This window comes from Micromesistius poutassou, assembly GCF_964030765.1.
Source record: "Micromesistius poutassou genome assembly, chromosome: 17".
In the NCBI taxonomy this organism is placed as follows: domain Eukaryota; kingdom Metazoa; phylum Chordata; class Actinopteri; order Gadiformes; family Gadidae; genus Micromesistius; species Micromesistius poutassou.
The window spans coordinates 10,006,719-10,027,278 of NC_140287.1; the positions used below are offsets into that span (position 1 = coordinate 10,006,719).

A 20,560-nucleotide genomic window follows, 5' to 3' on the forward strand; every position below is an offset into this window, starting at 1 on the left:
GCCGCTGCTGCCTCCTCCTCCTCCTCCTCCCCGTGCTTCCCCCACCACCCCAACCCCCCCCCCCCCCACCGTCCTAACAACCGCGCTTTTGGACGGCCGCTTTGACCGGGAAGTCATGGAGAAGCCGGCCGTGACCGGCGACGCGGACGCCGGTGCAGATCTCGCTCAGCTGCAGGCTTTCTGACTATGATCATTCACTAGATAATGGATTGGAAAGAGCTGTAAGTAGTACTCTCTCTCTCTCTCTCTCTCTCTCTCTCTCTCTCTCTCTCTCTCTCTGTCTCCCTCTCTCTCTCCCCCCGTCCCCACTCTCTTGCTCTCACGCAGCGTCCGTCTCGCGCACACACACACACACACACACACACACACACACACACACACACACAGGCGTGTTGTCACAGAGCTGTTGGTGTGGAGCCGCACGTGCTCAGCCACTGGCCCCGGCTCACACACCGGCCAGGCTGGTGTCCGCTCCGGTGGAGACTGAGAGGGGAAGCGTGCGCTGGAGCTCCAGCCTCGGGCTCTGATCCGCTGATATGCTGGAGAAACAAACACTTGATTAGCGTGGGTTTGATTGTGGGACTTGAACAGGTGGACGAGCTGTTGTGGGTGAGGGAATCTCTGCCTCCACCTCCCCCTTTTGAGAGGGAGAGGGGGGAGGGAGCTAGGGAGAGATTAAAGGGGGGGGGGATGCTAGGGAGTAGGGGGAAGGAGAACTAAAGAAGAGGTGAAAGGTTTAGTGAAAGGTAAGAGAAAAAGGAGAGAGATTATGACAAGCAATTAATTTTCCCATTAGTCTGTGTGTGTGTGTGTTTGTGTGTGTGTGTGTGTGTGTGTGTGTGTCTGTATGCATATGTATGTGTGTGTGTGTGTCTATATGCATGCATGTATGTGTGTGTGTATTTGTGTGTGTGTGTGTGTGGTTGTGTGCAAGCCTAGCTTTTCTCCCTCTCCCCTTTAAGCAAACGCATGCAGCCTCATTGTGCATCATCCATTAAACGCCAAGGTTACAGAACGTCCGTGTGGTTGTGTGTGTGCTCCAGACCGAACGGGCAGCAGAATAAAACAGCCATGCCCCTGTAATGGCTCTTATCTGATGTCCCTCTTCTGTGAGATAAAAATCAGTGGGTGAGAAGAGAAGGAGGGGTGTGAGCGCTTTGGATCCTGAATGAACATGCTGCTCTCGTCAAAATTGCAATGCACATACACGCCTGGAACATGCACGCCTGGCGCACACACATGCACATGCACGCACAGACACGCACCTACACACATATACATGCAAATGTGTACCAGAGTGCATATACATGAGCACACGCACTCACACACTCGCATACAAGCGCTCCTACACCTACTGTAGAGGCAAAAGCACGTCCGTAGCCACACACACACACACACACACACACACACACACACACACACACACACACACACACACAATACCGTGCGTTCCTGCACACTAGGCAAAAGCACGTCCTTAGCCACACACACACACACACACACACACACACACACACACACACACACACACACACACACACACACACACACACACAATACTGTGCGTTCCTGCACACTTGTTCTCTTGCCTCCATCCCACATTCATCTATTCCATCTCGTTTTTCTCCACCTCCCCGGCGCTCACGCGGCGATCCGTCTCGCATGCTATCACACGCGGGCAGCTCCCCAGGGAGGGCCCTCTCCTGTCGGCCCTCTTGGATGCAATAATTATTCCATCAGCCAGCGGTGTGTTCCGTGATTGTGCTCTTGGGCTGTCGCTGCAGGGGACGACGGTGGGGAAGGGAAGTGTCATGTCGGGGGTGGGGCAGCTGTCAGTCTGGGAGGGGGGGGCGCTGTAGGAAAAAGAGAGATGTGGGGGGGAGGGGGGGGGGGGCAGTGTACCGGGTTCTGTCCACAGGAAAGCCTAAAGCAGGTCTAATGAGCCGGGGCCTCCCCCACAGGAAACCCAATGTCTCTCTCCCTATGTTTCTATGTCTCTCTCTCTATCTCTATGTCTACCTCTCAATCTCCCTCTATGTGTCATCCTCCCTCCCATTTTTGTCTTCTCTGTATCTGCATTTTTTTCTCTTTTGGCAGTAGCTCTCATGCTCTCTCTCTCTCTCTCTCTCTCTCTCTCTCTCTCTCTCTCTCTCTCTCCTCTCTCCTCTCTCCTCTCTCCTCTCTCTCCTCTCTCCTCTCTCTCTCTCTCTCTCTCTCTCCTTCTCGCTTTGTCTCACCAGGAATCCCTTGCTCGGCAGATTTATCCCCTTTTCATCTGCAGGCTCCATCTTTCTCTCATTCTCCCTGCCAGACCTCCCCCCATCCCCCCATCATGTTGACAAGGGCTCCTTTGTCTCACCTGAGACTCTCCCGCCTCCTGACTGCTTGACTGAACGCCATTCTGGAGCGTTTGGGTTTCCAGGAGAGAAATCACTCTCCCGGGCCCCGGCCCTGGCTTCCCAGCCGGGCTGCTGCGGGGACGGTAATCCAGCCGGGGCGAAGCCATATCTCTGGCCTGCCGCTCTCTCAGCGGTGGTCTGTCTGCAGGGGGTCACACAGAGAGGCGTTTGGCTGGGTCCCTGGGAAAGAGTGAAGCTGGGACGGGTGCTATGCATCATGTGGCCCAGTGACCCAGAATGTTCCCCTGCACAAAAACAGCTCAGACTCCCGCCCGCGAGACAGCAGCAGAATCTTCGTTCAATCTTTTAATATAAAGCTGGATGTGGGGTATAACCACTCAATTACAGGGCCTTACTAAGTCAGATCCCACATACATACCATCAGATGACGCTGTGTGCGTGTTCATCAGATCATATGATCATACGAGCCTCAGGTGAGAGGCCCACCTTTCCCCACGCCTGCTCTCTGTGGATGATCAAAGGACAAGAGCACACCTATCAGCCCCGTTGAGGCAAACGACGGGGGAAATATTCTGTCATAACCACTTAACAGCAGAAGCTGACAACAGGCGTGTTGAGAGGCCAGAAGGAGGCGGCTTGTTCCTCTTTCATCCGTCCCGTGTGTGATACTTATCGTGTGTTTGATAAATATGAATGAATGCATGTCGACTGTTTTGCTATCTTGACAACCTGCGCTTGCAGGAGCACAACAGTGCGGTTGGAATGCCATAGCGCTGTAGCTCTGTGCATCAGGGCCTAACCTAATGAGTGAATCTTTCATGAAGTCTTTGTTTAGATGCGTGGGAGAAAGGTAAAATATTCGTACAGAAACACATGCTTCTGATGCACGATTTGAATCAGAATAATATGAACGTTTGCTCTCAACCTGCGACTGACTAAACTTCCATTTGTGAAATCAGCAATTTGATGAATCAACCTCAGTTGGAGGCTTTTTGGGGTTTAGATGGAAAAGTCTAAGAATCATGTGCCCCAATAAGAACAAGGGCATGAGGACATTTTTCCCATTGTTTTTTTATCAAGAATAAATCTCCAATTTCGGTAGATGAAGGAAAAAAGTGGTTGACAAGTTGATTCATTCAGTGCCTGGGGGTTAAAGAAATACTCGGGCATTTCGTCTGGGAGAAAACTCATTTTATACGGAGGCACAGCCAGGAGTGGAGGCCAAATCAGCTCCCCTGCTGGCCTTGTTTACTTGGGCAAAGAATAGAAAGGGCTTATTGACCTTTCTCTTTTGTAGTTGTATCGTGTTATTTCCAAAGGCTATACGCGGCGCCTTTGGAAATGTCACACCAGACATTTAAACTCCATCAGGTCTCAGTGGAAAACGCCCCTGCTAGACATACAGTATCTGCTAGCATATCTCGTGTGTGTGTGTGTAAGCTCTCAGACTTTAATGGGGCGGCGGCGTTGGTTTTCTTCGATCGTTTCCTCATGGTTTCCTTTGTGTTTCTCTCTCTCCTCACCTGCAGGGCAGCTCAGAAGCTGAACTTGTCCGCCAAGCGGAAGAAGCACCAGCCCCCCCTGCTCCACCCCCAGGAGCCCTCCATCTACTCCACCAACTTCAGTGGCATCCTGCAGGTGTCTCCGCCCCCAGCGCCCCCATGCCTGCTCCGCGCCGTCTCCAAGGTCAAAGAGAACCCCGGGATGGGCAAGGTGAGGGGCCACATGCCAGCGAGGCTGTGTGTGTGTGGTTGTGTGTGAGTGTGTGAGTGAGTGTGTGTGTGTGTGTGTGTGTGTGTGTGTGTGTGTGTGTGTGTGTGTGTGTGTGTGTGTGTGTGTGTGTGTGTGTGTGTGTGTGTGAGTTTGTTTGTTTGTGTGAGTGTGTGTCTGTGTGAGTGCGTGTGTGTGTATGCGAGTGTGTGTGTGTGTGTGTGTGTGTGTGTGTGTGTGTGTGCGAGTGTGAGTGTGTGTGCTTGCATGCGTGCATCGTTGCGTGTGTGTGTGTGTGTGTGTGTGAGTTTGTGTGTGTGTGCGTGTTCGAGTGCATGCGTGAGAGTGTACGTGGGCGTTTGTGTGTGTGTGTGTGTGTGTGTGTGTGTGTGGTTGTTTCTGTGTGTGCGTGCATGAATCAAGGTAGCGTGGGCACAGCCTCAGTGTGTGCGTGTCACACAGCGTGTACAGTACAAGCATCATCAGATGGACGGCTCACGTCTACACCCGCGCATTCACACATCGGCAGACACGGCGACACAAAGCCACGCACACACACGCATACAGACAAAGTACAAACACCAACCTCATTTGAATTGGAGAACGCTACATGGCGGCGTGCCAGACCACAGGCCCGCACCCCCCCCCCCCCCCCCCGTCTCGTCTCGTCCGGGCTGAAGAGATGGAGTCCGATAAGCCCACTGGAATGTCATGAATTCACTAGTTTTGTGGAACTTCCAGCGCTACGTGCTGAGCAACCAGCGGTCCGGTTTAGCATAAAGGACGAGACAACACAATGCGGTTGAATTCGTTGACACGTTAGCATCAGGATTTACAATCACGCTGCACGGATTCTGCACGCTACGGGCCGCGGCGGGCAGGAGGGAGGGAGGGAGGGAGGGAGGGAGGCAGGCGCTGGGTAAACACAGGGCTCTTCCGCTCGGCTTTATGGGGTATTGTTTATCTGGGCTGCGGTCCTGTATTTATAGAGCAGTAGAAGTCCCCTAACAAGTGGAGGTCCCACCTGGATTGGAAGTCCTCGCTTCGGTAGCCAGAGAAACCAGACGGCTGTACGTTTTGCCGCATACTGTAAACGTCCGACAGACAGACGGACATCGTAAAAGCTTGCTAGGGCTCCGACCTAAGGATAGACTGTATATCTGGGAGGATAAAATAAACATATGACTACGATTCATGGCATTGTTCCAAGCGTTACTAGCTCGGATTAGGTCTTCCATGCTTCATGCAATCAAAGATTATCTTTAGAAACAGTTCCGCGTTAGAAAATCCAAAGCCAACACATTTGCCAACACAGATTTAACTGTGTTGGACCGTCTCCCACAGGAAAACCCTTTGGTGCATTCTTGTTTTCCCACTATCTGGGTCGGAGCCACTCTTGACCCAGACATCGCTCCCCTTAGCCGATAGACACGTTACAGGCCGTGAAAATGCCCCACTAATGGATTTGGAGTGGTTCAAGAAACAAGGGAACAGGGCCCATTAACAGAGAGGTCGGAGGTGTGAAAACCAGCCAATCCTCTTGCTCTTCCTGGAAGTCAAATCTCTGCCAACATAAACGCTACTCTTGCTAGCCCCCCTGGCCCCATGCGCTCTCTCTCCACGAAGAGACTCTGCAGGCCCTCAGTGTCGCTGCCTGTAGGTCCACTTTAAATGTCACAGCAAATGTAATTCCATCAACATATGTATGTGTCAGTCATGCTAATTGGGAGTTGGGGCGATACTGCAGCGCCTACGCTGTAGCAAGGGAGAAACATAGGATTGATTGCTTACTGCATGGAACTGGAGGTGCTGCAGCCTGAATTCTGTGGCCATATTTAAATAGTTTTCTGGGGGGAAGACTGGAGCTTTGTGTGTGGGTGTAAAAAAACATAGGGGAGAGAAGAGGAGAGGCTGAACGAGAGAGGGAGGGAGGGAGAGAGGGAGAGAGAGAACCAGCCCTCTGTCAGAAGGAGAGGAGTTAGTTGCAATTGAAGCATGTTGGGTTTTTTCCATGCCTGGGAGCAGCAGTGCCCAGTCAGAAATATCGTATTTTCAACTGAATGTTTTATATAATATCTTTCATTATAATTTGTAAACGGATGGTATTGCATGTTGGCGAACGAAGCCTAGGCTATACTTATCATATGTATGTGTATAAGAGGTAACCAGATCGGCTATGATTTATAAAGATGAATAGGAGACCACTGATAATATCACGTATTCTCATACTGTCATGCATTGATGGAGAGCTGAGGAAATGGGGGAAGCTGTGTGTTTCTGTTAATATGATTCAGGCATGATGCACTGTGACCGATAGCTTGTGGTCTTCTTCAGACTCTGGGCTAAGACCAGAATACCAATGGCCGATTATAACTGTGTTTGTGTCGACATAGATCTCCAGGCACAAGCAGGGAGAGGGGGAGATAGAGAGATGGAGGGAAGGAGGGAGGGGGGGGTGCTGGGGGGAAGGGTGGGACGGAGGGAGAATGAGATGGAGATGGAGGGAGAGATGGAGGGAGGAGAGATAAAGGTAGGGAGGGACAGAGGGAGGGAGGGACAGGGGGAGGGAGATGGAGAGCAGGAGAGAGGGAGGGAAAGAAAGATGGAAGCAGGGAGAGAGAGAGAGAGAGGGAGGGAGAGAGAGAGATGGAGGGAGGAGAGAGAGGGAGGGAGGGAGTGATCGAGGAGGGAGAGATGGAGGGAAGGAAGGAAGGCAGAAGGGAAAGAGGGAGGGAGGGAGCAAGGGAGAGGAAAAGAGAAGAAAGGAGGGAGAGAGAGAGGGAGGGGAGGTAGATAGAGGGAGGGAGGGAGGCAGAGAGGGAGGTTGTGTGAGTAGGAGGGATAAGAGGGGGCCCATATGCTCTCGCATTCCCATGCTGGTATAGGTCGCCCCTGTTCCAGAGAAAACAGCCTGCTGCATGGATTATCCTGCAGCACGGAGCGATAGAGACACACCTACCTCCATTTCACACATTTACCGCCGCAGATTCCAGTCCCGGCTTAGTAGTCCTTTGCTGACACCATCATGCTTTTGTATTGACCCAGCTGGATCACCGGTCAATGGAGGGCTGTAGGTTTCCATGGAAACTGCAGCCATCAGTCACCCCTCTGACACATTGTGCAGGACAGGATCTTGATATGTTATGCGGAGCCATACTTCTCCTTGGGTTGGACCCATTCTCTTTCCTTTATATTCCTCTTCCTCTGCTTTGGTATATTGTAGCTTTGTTATTCCGTTCATATATTAGAAATATTCAAAATTAAAAATTATTTCAATTTGTATTAGTAGTAGTAGAATGATACAGTAGCAGTAGTAATGTAAGCATAGTCATAATAGTGTCATCATCACCATCATCATCATCATCATCATCATCATCATCATCATCATCATCATCATATGTCTGTGTATCTGACAGCATACCCCCCTTCCCTGAAGATGATGTTGATGATGATGATGATGATCGTCATCATAAGTCTTTGATCTAACAGCCAGCCAGCCCCCCCCTCCCTGTGTCGCCGGGTGAAAGTGATGATGATGATGATCATCACCATCATCATCGTCATCATCTCATCGTCATCATTATAAGTCTTTGATCTGACAGCCTGCCCCCCCGTGTCTCCAGGTCAAGGTGATGATGCGGATCTGCCCGTCCCTGGAGGCGGGCGACTCCGGGTCCGAGTCCGGGTCCTTCCTGAAGGTGGACAGCAGGAAGAAGCAGCTGACCCTGTACGACTCGGCCTCCAGCCCCCACTCCCTCTCCAGCCACCGCCGCGCCGCCACCGTGGCCGTCCCCAAGATATTCGCCTTTGACGCGGTGTTTACCCAGGATGCATCTCAAGTAAGTCGTCACCGCGATACGGACCCATCCACGCCCACCCTGGGGATATATATATTCTCACACTATAGGGCTATATTTAAATGTGATCTAACACATGCATAGGCCGTTGGGCAGGGCAGCAAGGTGTTAATCTCAGAAGGGCAGAGGGGGGGGTCACGCCATGGTGGGGCTGAGCCTGCAGAGCTTAGGGGAAGAGCATGGTGCTCTGGGAACTCTGGGAATAGGAGGTGGGTGCATTTTTCCCAGCGTTGGTCTAACAGCTGGGCTTTCAAGTCATGGGAATGACATTACATTGATACCAGTTATAGCTACCACATGTAGGGACTGGCTGGCCTTAATCCTGCCATTGATTCAGACAAGCCATGTTTAGTAGGATACAAAACTATTAGGAGGCAGTCGTTTTAAAAGAGCGATGGATGTTGACTGTTGCTTCGTTCAGTTGTGGCTGCTTGGTTGCATAAATATATTTCAGAGGATGCATTAGATCAATCCCAAAAAAGAAGTATTAGAACAAACATACGTATGTGCTATATGATAGGTTTGTCTTGAGTAAAACAAAGAGGGGACAGAATACTTAAGGCTATCCAATGAGGGTCCAATGAGGGCACCACCAGAATCTCTTCTGGCTTTCATTAGCTGTTTTGACATTGACCTGTAATCACGGAGCAGACTTTGCTTTTATCCAAAGCATCTTACAAGGGAGGCTGAAAGCAATCAAGGCCTCCGATCAAAATATGAGTAGCTAAAATAAAACCCAAGAGATGCACAACCCACATTTAAAAATCAACTGGGCTAGAGTGTAGCAGAGTTCAGAGATGAACGGAGACTGCTGCCCAGCCTGCTCCTCCAGTAAGTGCTGGCTGCGGGCCTTGGTGCTGCTGGAAGCCCAGGCCCTTTGGCTGCTAACTAGAGCCACAGGGAGAGCACCGCTGGTGGCTAACAGCTAGCTGTTGTGCGCTAAAAGGCCTTGTTTGCTGTGTGATGTATGGGAGGAGGAGACCACCGCTGCACAAACCCTGGCCCCCAGAGGAACCCAGCGCGCAAACAGATTGCAAAACATGAGCCGCGTGTTGCAACACACTAGATCACACGGGCGCGCACACACATATATGAACGACTATCACAAAGACATGCACACACGCACGCATGCAGGCACACACGTGCACACCCGCACGTGCATGCACACACAATACACACTTTCACATGCACACACAAAAACCACAGACATAATGAGAATTCCTACCCATGTTTGCATATTTTCAAAGACGATGATCAACTACAGCAAATATTTTGTTTTTTTGCGAAAATGTATCAGACAGTGTCGAATCATGACAAATCCGTAAAAGCATACATTATCTACAGTCTTCAGTTGTAGCTGTCATTAACCCAGCAGAGCAAATACTTTATTCATGGTGCATTGTGTAGATGGAGTGTAACACGCGCGCGTGTGTGTGTGTCTCCAGGTGGAGGTTTGCTCAGGGACCGTGGCAGAGGTGCTCCAGTCGGTGGTGAATGGTGCGGACGGCTGCATCTTCTGCTTCGGCCACGTCAAGCTCGGTAGGCCCCCCCACCCCGCCCCGCTCCCAGATCACAGCACGGCCTTTGTGTTAGCCAATGAAAACTCTCTGTAGCCTTTGTTAGCACCTCCCAATGTCCACAATGGGCTTAGTGGTGGTGGGTGCTGGTGTGTGTCAGAGAAAGCAACATGGATGGTGGTTGTGTGTGTGTGTGTGTATGTGCGTGTGTGTGTGTGTGTGTGTGAATTGTGAATCAAGCCTTCGGGGGCTCAGGTCGGTAATTAAAGCGGTAGTCATTGACCTGGCCTCTAACCACGGTGGCTAGTTCTCCTGCTGCCGTTGCCATTGGCTGTAATTCCTCACCGCCTGACAGCCTATCCGTGCGTTTCATCCTGCCCTTTGATTTTCTTTTACTGGGTGCACCCTTTTAAAATTCATACCTCATCATGTTTTGTAAATCTTTGCACAATGTATTTGTTGCGTGTGATACTGCTCCCACGACCCTTTCACTCGGAGAAGGATGCAAACTCGCACGGGGGTCGGCTTTGCTCACGAGGTAGAGCGGGGCGACTTGTAACCGGTAGGTTGCTAGTTCGATCCCCGGCTCCTCCTAGCTGAGCGTCGAGGTGTCCCTGAGCCAGACACCTCAACTGCTCCTGACGAGCTGGCTGTCGCCTTGCATGGTTGCCTCCTCCCCCGTCAGTGTGTGAATGTGTTCCTGAACCGTCGCTTTGGATAAAGGCATCTGCTAAATGCCCTAAATGTAAATGTGTTGCTCCCCAGCTCCCAAACACTAACAGCGACTAATCATATCCCCAGGCAAGACGTACACCATGCTGGGCAAGGACGGCTCGGCCCAGAGCCTGGGGGTGGTGCCCTGCGCCATCTCCTGGCTCTTCAAGCTGATCACGGAGCGCAAGGAGAAGGCGGCCACGCGCTTCTCGGTGCGAGTCTCCGCCGTGGAGATCTTCGGGAAGGACGAGGAGCTGAAGGACCTGCTGTCCGAGGTGTCCACTGCGGGCAGCGCGCAGGACGGCCAGACCCCCGGGATCAACCTCAGCGAGGACCCCATCTGTGGCACTCAGGTGAGGGGACACTGGGAGGACCTGGGGCTGCCATTGATTCTTTGATCTCTCTCGCTCTCGCGCGCATTCGCTCGCTCTCGCGCTTTCGCTCTTTCTTTCCAGTTTAGTTTAGTTTCCACTTTCCATCTTTCTCTCTCGCTCTCTTATTATCTTATTCTCTCCTTATTTCCCTCTCTCTCTCTCTCTTCTCTGTCTCTGTCTCTGTCTCTCTCTCTCTCTCCCTCACTCTCTCCGTCTCTCCCTCTGTCATATTGTCTATGTATTAGTGTGCCTATTGATCCAATCCATACCGCAGTCTATCATCCAGCCCACGGAGTCTTTGCCTTTTGCCTTTGTGTTTGTTTTTCATCGTCTCACCATTCTCCAGTCCGTCTGGTGCCCTGCGTCGACCTGCCGCTGTAATCCTTTGCTTTGTGTTTTCCCTCCAACGTTATCCCTGCTATTGATGGCTCCCTCCGCAGCCTCACTCTGATGATTACTGTTAGAATCCATCAGCTTTTACTACCCCTGTGTCGGGGCTGGCCCCTCACAAACACAATAGCTGGAGGTGTTTTTGGGGGGGTATTTCTGAGGGGGGTGCAGCGTGCGGGGTTCTGAAGGCGCTGGCAGGTGTTGCCGTCAGATGTTGTTTTTTGGGGGGAACCATGTGGACTGGGACTTCAAAGGCGGCTGGGCTCCTCTGAAGCTCTCTGCTCGGTCTTTGCTGTCTCTTTTAGGGCGCCTTCTTCCAACCCTCCTCTATCTTCCTCTTTGTTGTCTGCCACCTCCATCCTCTCACCGTGGAGCGGTGATGGACGTGCCCCGGCCTACTGCTCCCCATCACCCCCTTCCTAATCCCCCTCCCAGCGTGCATATCTGTTGCTTTTCATTGCCCACGAGACCCAATATAACGGGCAGGAAACGTGTGGCTGGCTCCAATTAGCCAGCTCCCACAGCTCCCAAGCCTTCCTCCTCTGTATCCCGCTCAGCCTCATGTCTCCCTGATCCAATGCTGGCCACGTCTCAAACACACACACACTCACCTTGAGGATCTTCCTTGTCTTTGCTCCGTCCCTCCTCCAACCCCCACCCTCCACCCCCCTCCCCCAAACAGCTCCAGAACCAGAGCGAGCTCCGTGCCCCCACGGCCGAGAGGGCTGCCTTCCTCCTGGACGCCGCCATGGAAGCCCGCAGCACCAACCGGGCGGACGCCGGCGAGGAGGAGCGCCGCAACTCCCACATGCTGTTCACGCTGCACGTGTACCAGTACCGCATGGAGAAGAGCGGCAAGGGAGGCAGTGAGTACACAACCGTCGGCTGTGTTTTTAGTGGTCGGAAGTGCTTTTATCTGCAAAAGGAGGAGAGCAGTTCCAACCCGGTTGTTACCTTTAGCTGAAGCACCCTCTGGAGGGCCTTGCAGGAGGGATGGCGTTGTGGGCCCATTTGATGCCATTATGCAGTGTCCTTGCCTGTGGAGGCAACGGAGTGAACTGCCTGCCGCGACGGCAAACTACCAAAGTGGATATCCACTTTGTGTCGTCTTTTATGTTGCACGCGGCAGGCCCCTATGCAGCCGGTTTGTCCTTGTACTTTACATTGTAAATGTGGATTTATCGTTCCCCTTAATTAGGATCTGAACACCACTCATGCACACTTTGTGTGCTCTCTGTATGGCATACGTCTTTGTACTTGTGTGTGCCCGTGTTACACTTATTAACAATAATGAGACTTGATGACAAACACAAGAGAGTGCTCTGTAATCAGTTAATTATAGATCTAATGCACTAGATAATCAGAAGCACTTTCAGTAATGTTGGCTCTGAACACTTATTTGGTGTAATGGATTGTGTTTCAGCATGAATTCCTCGATCAGTGAGTTCTTATTATTTCTCTTGGAGTGTGAACCGCCTCCTATGGCCCCGATAACCGTAAAGTTATTTATTGGAGGCTAGACAGCATAAGTAAAAAATAAATAACTCCGGTCTCCATGTTCAATGTTTATGGGTTCTGGCCTGTGCAAGAAAAAAGAAAACTGTTGGCGTTCATGCGTTGCACTTCTGCCTCAAAGTAATAAGTGTGTGAATCAGTCAATTTCCAAGTCATGCCCATGTGAGCTTAATGGTTTTCTCCTCTTGCTGCATAACCCCAGAACTCATTGTTTTCTTACAAGTCATGTGGAACTACACATTAGTCAGGCGCACAACAAAGTGTAGCTACAAATGTATTTTCTTAATCTTTTAGCCTCTTTATTATTTTAGACTCCATCATCAGATATTCTGCTGTGATGTCTATGATGACTAACTACGATGACTGTGAGTGCTCCCTATTTAAATGACATAGGAGGCCCCTGCCTCTTTCTCCCACACCTGTGGCTGAGCTAGTCCCCTAAAGGCTGGCCTACTCACATTTACACTCCAAAGGTTATCCAAAGGGACTTACAACCATGCAAGGCGACAGCCAGCTCATCAGGAGCAGTGAGGGTTTGGTGTCTTGTTCAGGGACACCTCAACACTCAGCTAGGAGGAGCTGGGGATAAAACTAGCAACTTCAGGTGACATGGCAACCCACTCTACCTTCTGAGCTAATCCTACCCCATAGGTCAGGCTCACCTTACAGGATTGTTTCAGCCCCGGCACCCCCAAGCTCCAGTTGTCCCACTGCGGTATGCGCTGTCCTCTGCGTGGGGAGTGTCCGCACCAAAGTCACCACCTCATCTGCTCTCCCCTCAGTGTCCGGTGGGCGGAGCCGGCTGCACCTCATAGACCTGGGGAGCTGCGAGAAGGACCTGAGCAAGAGCCGGGACGGCGGGGGAGGCCTGTGTCTGTCTCTCAACGCCCTGGGCAACGTCATCATGGCTCTAGCCAACGGAGCCAAGCATGTACCTTATAGGTAAGAACACCAATGTCCTTTTTATTTACTGCGGTTATTTGTGTCTAATCTAGATTTATCTGGAAGGTCGCTGCTCATGCCTTCGGAGTGTACGTCTCACTTCCATGAACGCGGTTTGAAGGCTGTTTCAAATTATATCTTGAATACGATTTGAGTGGGCCCTTCAGTTTTTTTTCATGACTTTGCACCCGCTGAAGCATCGCTCGACTAATTGTGATATTTATTGTGTGAACACCAATCCAGGGACAGCAAGCTGACCATGCTGCTCAGGGAGTCCCTGGGGAACATCAACTGCAGGACCACCATGATCGCTCACATCTCAGACTCCCCGGCCCACTACGCCGACTCCCTCAACACCATCCAGCTGGCCTCCCGCATCCACCGCATGAGGAAGAAGAAGACGAAGGTACGGGGGGGAAACCACTAAACCCAGAGCAAACATGTTACTCACATCAGGGGGGGGGGGCTGCGGCAGTTTCAGTTTCCATGGAAAGTGCATGATTCACTGATATACCACCGATATGAGTACCATATCAGTTATGCTGCAGCCCTTTCAGTTTCCATGGAAAGTCTTGAACCACATGTTCCTGGAATCGCAATACAAGGTTTATTTTACTTCAACGCAAGCAAGAAGCGATGCTGTAGTAATCCTACCTTTCTATTTATTTAATTATCCAATGCAGAGTTATATTTGTATGTTATTAATGGTGCTGCAAGAGCATTTGGTTCTCTACCGTGCACAAAGAGAAATCAATGCATGGATTAAATTGACTGACACTGCACACTTCAATGTCTTCTTCCTCTGTATCTTTGAGCTCATTATTGTATGAATATATGCTTCTTCAAATCAAAGTTTATTAGCCCTATAATTCAGGGCTAGTTCTTATTTCTCCACCCACTCCTTAACAGCTAATCATGTGATCAATACTTCCTGCCTAAGGATCTGTGTAATGCATTCCTCAGATTAGGGAAATATAGGCCTCAGATAATTAGTTGGAATGACTGCATGTATTTATTTAGTATTGGTCGGAGGCAGTATTATAATGAAGTTCACTCACAGTGCAATACATATTATTGACATTCATTCCTGTATGGCTATTGACGTGCACTTTTAGCCTTTCGGAATGTATTGACCGGTTCAATTTCAGAGAAATTTATATCTGTTTTGTAATTGATTTTGTCCAACAAGGGATTATGATAATGTTAATTGCAAAAACTATTGCCACATTTTTTGCTTATGTGATACAACCCAACCTCCCATGCACATGTAAACAAATAGTGAGGTCCCTTCTATCCTCTGCTTCGCAGTATGCATCCAGTTCCTCCGGTGGGGAGAGCTCCTGCGAGGAGGGCAGGATCCGCCGGCCTCCCCATCTCAGGCCCTTCCACCCCCGGACCGTGGCTCTGGACCCAGACCTGCCCTCCTTCCTCAGTGACCAAGAATACTCCTCCAGCAGCGAGCAGTCCTGTGATACCGTGATCTACGTGGGGCCCGGAGGAGCTGCTATCTCAGACCGGGAGCTGAGCGACAACGAAGGCCCCCCTGCCTTTGTTCCAATCATTCCCTCTCTGAACAGAAGGAGGTCTACGAGAGACGGCCCTTTCGACAGAGACCACTTTTTCAAATGCAACACATTTGCAGAGCTGCAGGAGAGGCTGGAGTGCATTGACGGCAGTGAGGAGCCCACTGCTTTTGTCGGGGAAGGCAAGGGGAACCAGGGCAGCCCCAAGATGGACAAGCCTAAGGAGGGTTCAGGGAATAGTCCCTTGAAGATGATTGCTAATGATTCCTCTCAAGAAAGCGTCTCACCCAGGCCGTCTCCTAAGGCTGTGGCCGCTCCGTCAGTCAGCAACCCTGAGCCTAAATCTAAACCAGACAATGCCCAAAGGCCATGCATCCCCGTGGAAAGTGTGCCATCTGACAGTGTTCAGAGTATGTGTAGGACCAGTGCTGATGGCGAGAAGATCTTGTTGTCTGGAAATCCAACCAGCCCGAGCAAACAGGGTGGCGCTGCAGCTGCTATCTCAGAGCCCGTAGTGAGGGAGAAGGTGTTCTTCAACAAGAAGCCCCTGCCAAAGCCAGCTCCACCCCCTCCCCAGCAAAATGACCACAGAGACAATGAGGAACGCTGCAGTACCAGAATGCCTCCTGTCGGAATGAGCTACCAAGGTGGGAAAAAGGGGGATTCGTTCACCTCCCACATGGGCAGGACACCCTTGGAGCTGTGCCAGATGCGGCCCACCCTGAGAGAGAGGTGTTTGGATCGAGACATCCTCAGAGCCACGGTCACCCTCCAGCAGCCGGTGGAGCTGAACGGAGAGGACGAGCTGGTGTTCACCGTGGTGGAGGAGCTGGCCATAGGCAGCATTGTAGACAGGGGCCGGCCCTCGAGCATCATCAGCTTTAACAGCGATTGTTCCCTGCAGGCCCTGGCCTCTGGCTCCCGGCCGGTCAGCATCATCAGCAGCATCAACGATGAGTTTGATGCGTACACCTTAGCCGCCGGAGGGTCAGAGGTTCACATGGAGCCGGGTTCACCGTACCAGGAGGAGGCGATGGTGTGCATGGCTAGCAGGGGCTCGTCCATCAGCTCCTGGCTGAGTGAGGTGAGCGTGTGCACAGTGGAGAGCGAAGGCGCTCACTCCACAGATGTCTTTCTACCACAGGCCAAACACGTGGGACCTGAGGGAACCTTTTACCTGGACTCTCTTGGTATGTTCCATTGTGAGCCATCCCCCAGAGAGGCCAAGGGCTCCTTCAACGACAGTGGCTTCAGTTTCTCCGACGTTGACAGTGACAGCGCGGCGTCAGGCAAGTTATCCCTGACAAAGTGTCCTCCGACTCCTCAGTCAGCGAAAGGGTCACCGAAGTACACATCCAAAATAACTAAAGCTCAATCTCTTAGTTCCTCTGAGCCCTCACAAGGTCCCTCTACAGTCCACTCCAGTCTTCCCAGGAAAATTAAACCTACCTCATCCATTTCCCATAATAGCAGTAGCCACAGTAGTAGTAGGGAGGCTCTGGGTAAGGACTCCAGGCAAGAGAACCCCTGGCATCGCATAGACAACCACTCAGAACCCCAGTTGTCTGAGCCCCCTATCACCAGCAGGTTCATCAAAAACCCAGCGAGTGGCATCCCGTCCCGCAAAACACCTATCAGCAGCAACAGCGTACCTCGTCCACCCAAGGTCCAGGGTTCAACCTCATCCCAAAGGGTGGTCGATGGCTGTGAGAAGTCGGCCAGTAGGAAGACCGAACCCCCAAGCAAAATGCCTCTGCTCAGGCGAGGTGCCACCACCTTGGGGACTGTGCCTGTCATCCATGCCTCAACAGAGTCCAAGGGGAAACAGGATATCCATGGATCTACCAGTAGCCTGAAGTATTCCTCTCTCGGGAAACACAGCAAAGCAAACACACAGAAAGCCAGCGCTCTCCCAAGGCCTGGTGGCATTTCCCCTCCTCCCCCTCCGGTCCGAAAGTCCAGTCTTGACCAGAAGAACAAGACTCTGCTACCCCAAAGTGCCTTAAGGTTAGCCTATGGGGAGGCAGGGATGACCTCGTCATTGCGGTCATTGGTCTCAGAGGATGAGCTGGAGGTCCGCTGCAGGGGAGACATCAACAGCTTCAAAACCTCCAGTCTGAAGTCGGACATCTCCACCACCAAAATTACCTCAAGCCTGAAGGCCAGAGGCCCCAGAGGAGACAGCGGGCTACATTACGGCAGTCACATGTCTCTAGAGAGGTGTGACAACCTGTCCCTATCAGGTTCAAGACCAGCTCTCAGTAGGGAAAACAGTGGGGCCAGTTTGGGGAGCAGCAGCAGTAGTAAGTCCAGCAGGTCTATTCCACGCTTTGGGATTTCTAGCTCATCAAGCACTCCCATCGCTACCTCCCCACCATCCCCATGCGGAAGCCCCGGAGGGATCGGTAAACCTTGGCAGGCGAAAGCAAGCGTTAACCCCAGGACGTTAGGAGTGACGAATGTAAATAAGGCTCGCTCACTGTCTGCCAGCAATTCTAAAGGTCTGAGCTCCTCCACCAAGTCATTAGCACAACCAGTGACCAAAGGTGCCAACGCTAACCTGCCTCCATCCGGAAGGACCTCGGCCACCAGGACCACCACTACCGCAGTCAGCAGCAAGCCCGGGAGGGGCACCATTATGGGCACCAAGCAGGCCATCAGGGCCGCCAACAGCCGGGTGAGCGAGCTGGCGTCGAGCACCACGTCGGGCAAGCACGTCCGCGCGTCGGGAGACTCGGACAGCGGGAACGACAGCGGGGTGAACGTTGGGGACGACAAGACCCCCGCCGCCGTGCTGCCCTCCCCCTACAGTAAGATCACGGCTCCCAGGAGGCCGCAGCGTTACAGCAGCGGCCACGGCAGTGACAACAGCAGCGTGCTGAGCGGGGAGCTCCCTCCGGCCATGGGCCGCACCGCCCTCTTCTACCACAGCGGCGGCAGCAGCGGCTACGAGAGCATGATCCGCGACAGCGAGGCTACGGGCAGCGCCTCGTCGGCCCTGGACTCGATGAGCGAGAGCGGGATGTCGTCAGGACGAATGAGGAGCTCCAAGCCCCCCAAGAAAAGGTCTAACGGTGAGGAAGCAACCTGTTTGAATATATATTGATGTATATATCTAGAACCTACATTATCTGATAGCACACCTTTGCTACATTAATATGCAGCAATGTCGATGGGTTATTGTTGAGTAGATCAAAATGAATAGATCCATCGCTGCTCTGCGCTGAATACATTAATCCGTTCTCATAGGACAGACACAGGTGCTGAATTACTTTATTTTAACTTAATTTTATTCATCAGGATATGCGCTATAATTATATTCTGCATATTTTGATCGAATAGAATGACTTGAATATAGAGTGTTGGTTTCAGTGCGAGATTTTTGTCTGCAGCAAACCAACCTTTTGAATTTGTTTATACTGTGGAGCTAGAAAATCAGGAGTCATGAAGCCCTTATAAATATGTAATCAACATAACACAGCAGGCCCGCCTAGAGCCTCATACGACTCTCAACATCAACATCTCCGAGCGAGGCTCATACATATTTACAGACAATGGCCAGCAAATACCATTATTGTATTTCTGCTCTATAACTGTCTGTGGTGCTTGGTTCCTGTAGGCTTCCAAAGGAGACGGCTAATCCCTGCACCCATGCCAGACACATCTTCCCTGGGGAAGAAAGCTGGCACGGCGGGCCAGTGGGTGGATCTACCCCCTATGTCCGGGCCGTTGAAGGAACCTTTTGAGATTAAGGTGTATGAGATAGACGACGTGGAAAGACTCCAAAGACGGAGACAGGAGGAAATAGCAGAGGTGAGCAGAGGGGACGATTTTGGCTTGTTCTCCGTGAGTGACCAGGGGCGTCACATGTCTGAAGTTATTTTAGATCTCCCAAAACACTATCTCAGGATTTAACACATCCTATTGCAATGCAGAGCCACGGCCATGCTCTACATGTGCGACATTGATTCCATACGTGCTCCACATACGACACGATGGCTTACATTGTGGGAAAGTCTTCACTGACTCCTTCCCAGAAACTTATTAAAGTACAAGACAGGAAAAATGTGTCTCAGACGTCTGACCTTAAGTCTGCCTGGTAGCAAATCCTAGGGTTAGTGTCTGGGACCAGAGCTCGAGGCTTGGGATTCTGCCAGAGCTTCCCAGGAATGTGGAAAGATCAGCAGGCAATTACTGTCTGGGTCTAATTGGGATTGAAAGGCTGTGTCCCGGTGGCTGGCGCTCACTGGCGGTTACGGATCGGGAACAGAAGTGTGAGAGGAACGACAGCAAAGTTTAGTGTTCAAGAAAGAAATGTTGGATGAAGGCACGCCTGCCACTTCCACCAGCCCCTGTTAGCCGTTCAGCTGAGCTCGTATCTGGGCGCTTGGCTCTTTATGGCCTGCTCCTCTCCAGTGGGCCATTAACTGCACCGGCAAGTCAGGCAGTGAGAGAAGGACTTGTTAAGAGGACATATTAAACCCCCTGGATCGTCGTTTGATTCACTCTCAATTAGCTAATGATGATTTACAATGTCCTTTCCAGGCATCCCTGGTTGAGTGGCTCAGAAAGACACAGCTTTAGCCTAGACCGTCTCATCATCACAAAACTAGTGATAGAATCGTGTGCAAATACATTTCAGCGAGTGTATTCATACACAGTGCACTCATGCTGTTTATACTTGTCATTATGTTTATTTTGTAACGTGCAAATTAGATGAAAAATATGTCAATTTGTTTCTTCTCTCTTTCAGCAACCATTTCAGGATGTTGAAAAGGTACGCATTACATTATTATGGTTTTAATTTTCCATTTGTCATACTGTACGTTTCTAGGTCAGTTTATCGTCCTCCAACGTAATGGGCTTCAGTTAAAAAAATGATATTCAGGAAACGAGGAAATACTAAATCAAGCTAAACGATAGGTTAGGCATGTCCGACCCCATCCCCCTCCAGCGTCTCACCGTGCTCGTGTTCCCCCCTCAGGGCCTGCAGTACTTTAACAGTAAGCTGAAGGTTCTGGAGAGAAGGCAGCAGCAGGTGAAGGAGCTTCGGGTAAAACATGAGGCATTGTGGGAGGAGCTGGAAGACACCAAAGCTCGACTGATGATGGACCCCAGGAAGTGGATCGGAGAGTGTGAGTACCTCCTTCTTTCGAACGTGGTTGCAGAATCAGGTTGACTACATGTTGTGTGTATTAGGAAATTTGGTTGAAGTGCTAGCATGGGACTAAACAGCCTTCGTGCCTTTTTGCTTTGATAGTCGAGGTGGACCAGGATCTGGACAAAGAATCCGCAGACTACCTGGAGGCCTTGGTGGAGGCGACAGAAGAGCTGGAATTCTGCGTCAACCTATGCAAGGCCCGCGTGATGATGGTGACGTGCTTCGACATCAGCACGCCGGCGGCAGTGGTGGCGGCGGCGGTCGTAAGAGAAGGTCCCTGTGAAGTAGGAGTCTAAGGAGAGAAGAGGAAGAAGAAGGAGAAGGAGGAGGTATGGAGGAGCCAGGAAGAGAAAGTGAGGAAGGATGAAGAAATGTAGCAGCCAGTGAATAGATACTTACTGGAATGAAAAGAATGCTTTGAAAAGGGCAACACCCCCATTCCCAATCAGCGTGTGAGTCTTTGCATGGATGCAGAGAGAATTTCAACAACTTAGCTG

General features: G+C 51.2%; 1 protein-coding gene across 1 annotated transcript; it reads left to right on the forward strand.

Moving 5' to 3' along the window:
- Nucleotides 1–204: 204 nt before the first annotated feature.
- Nucleotides 205–20,359, forward strand: kif26ab (kinesin family member 26Ab; the record flags this gene model as incomplete). Its single annotated transcript, XM_084482042.1, has 13 exons — nt 205–221; nt 3,890–4,073; nt 7,694–7,909; nt 9,373–9,466; nt 10,246–10,511; nt 11,605–11,788; nt 13,220–13,379; nt 13,623–13,785; nt 14,688–17,976; nt 18,522–18,715; nt 19,656–19,679; nt 19,887–20,037; nt 20,163–20,359. 13 exons carry the CDS (start codon nt 205–207, stop codon nt 20,357–20,359), a joined length of 5,139 nt encoding a protein of 1,712 aa, XP_084338168.1.
- Between the last annotated feature and the right edge of the window lie 201 nt (nt 20,360–20,560).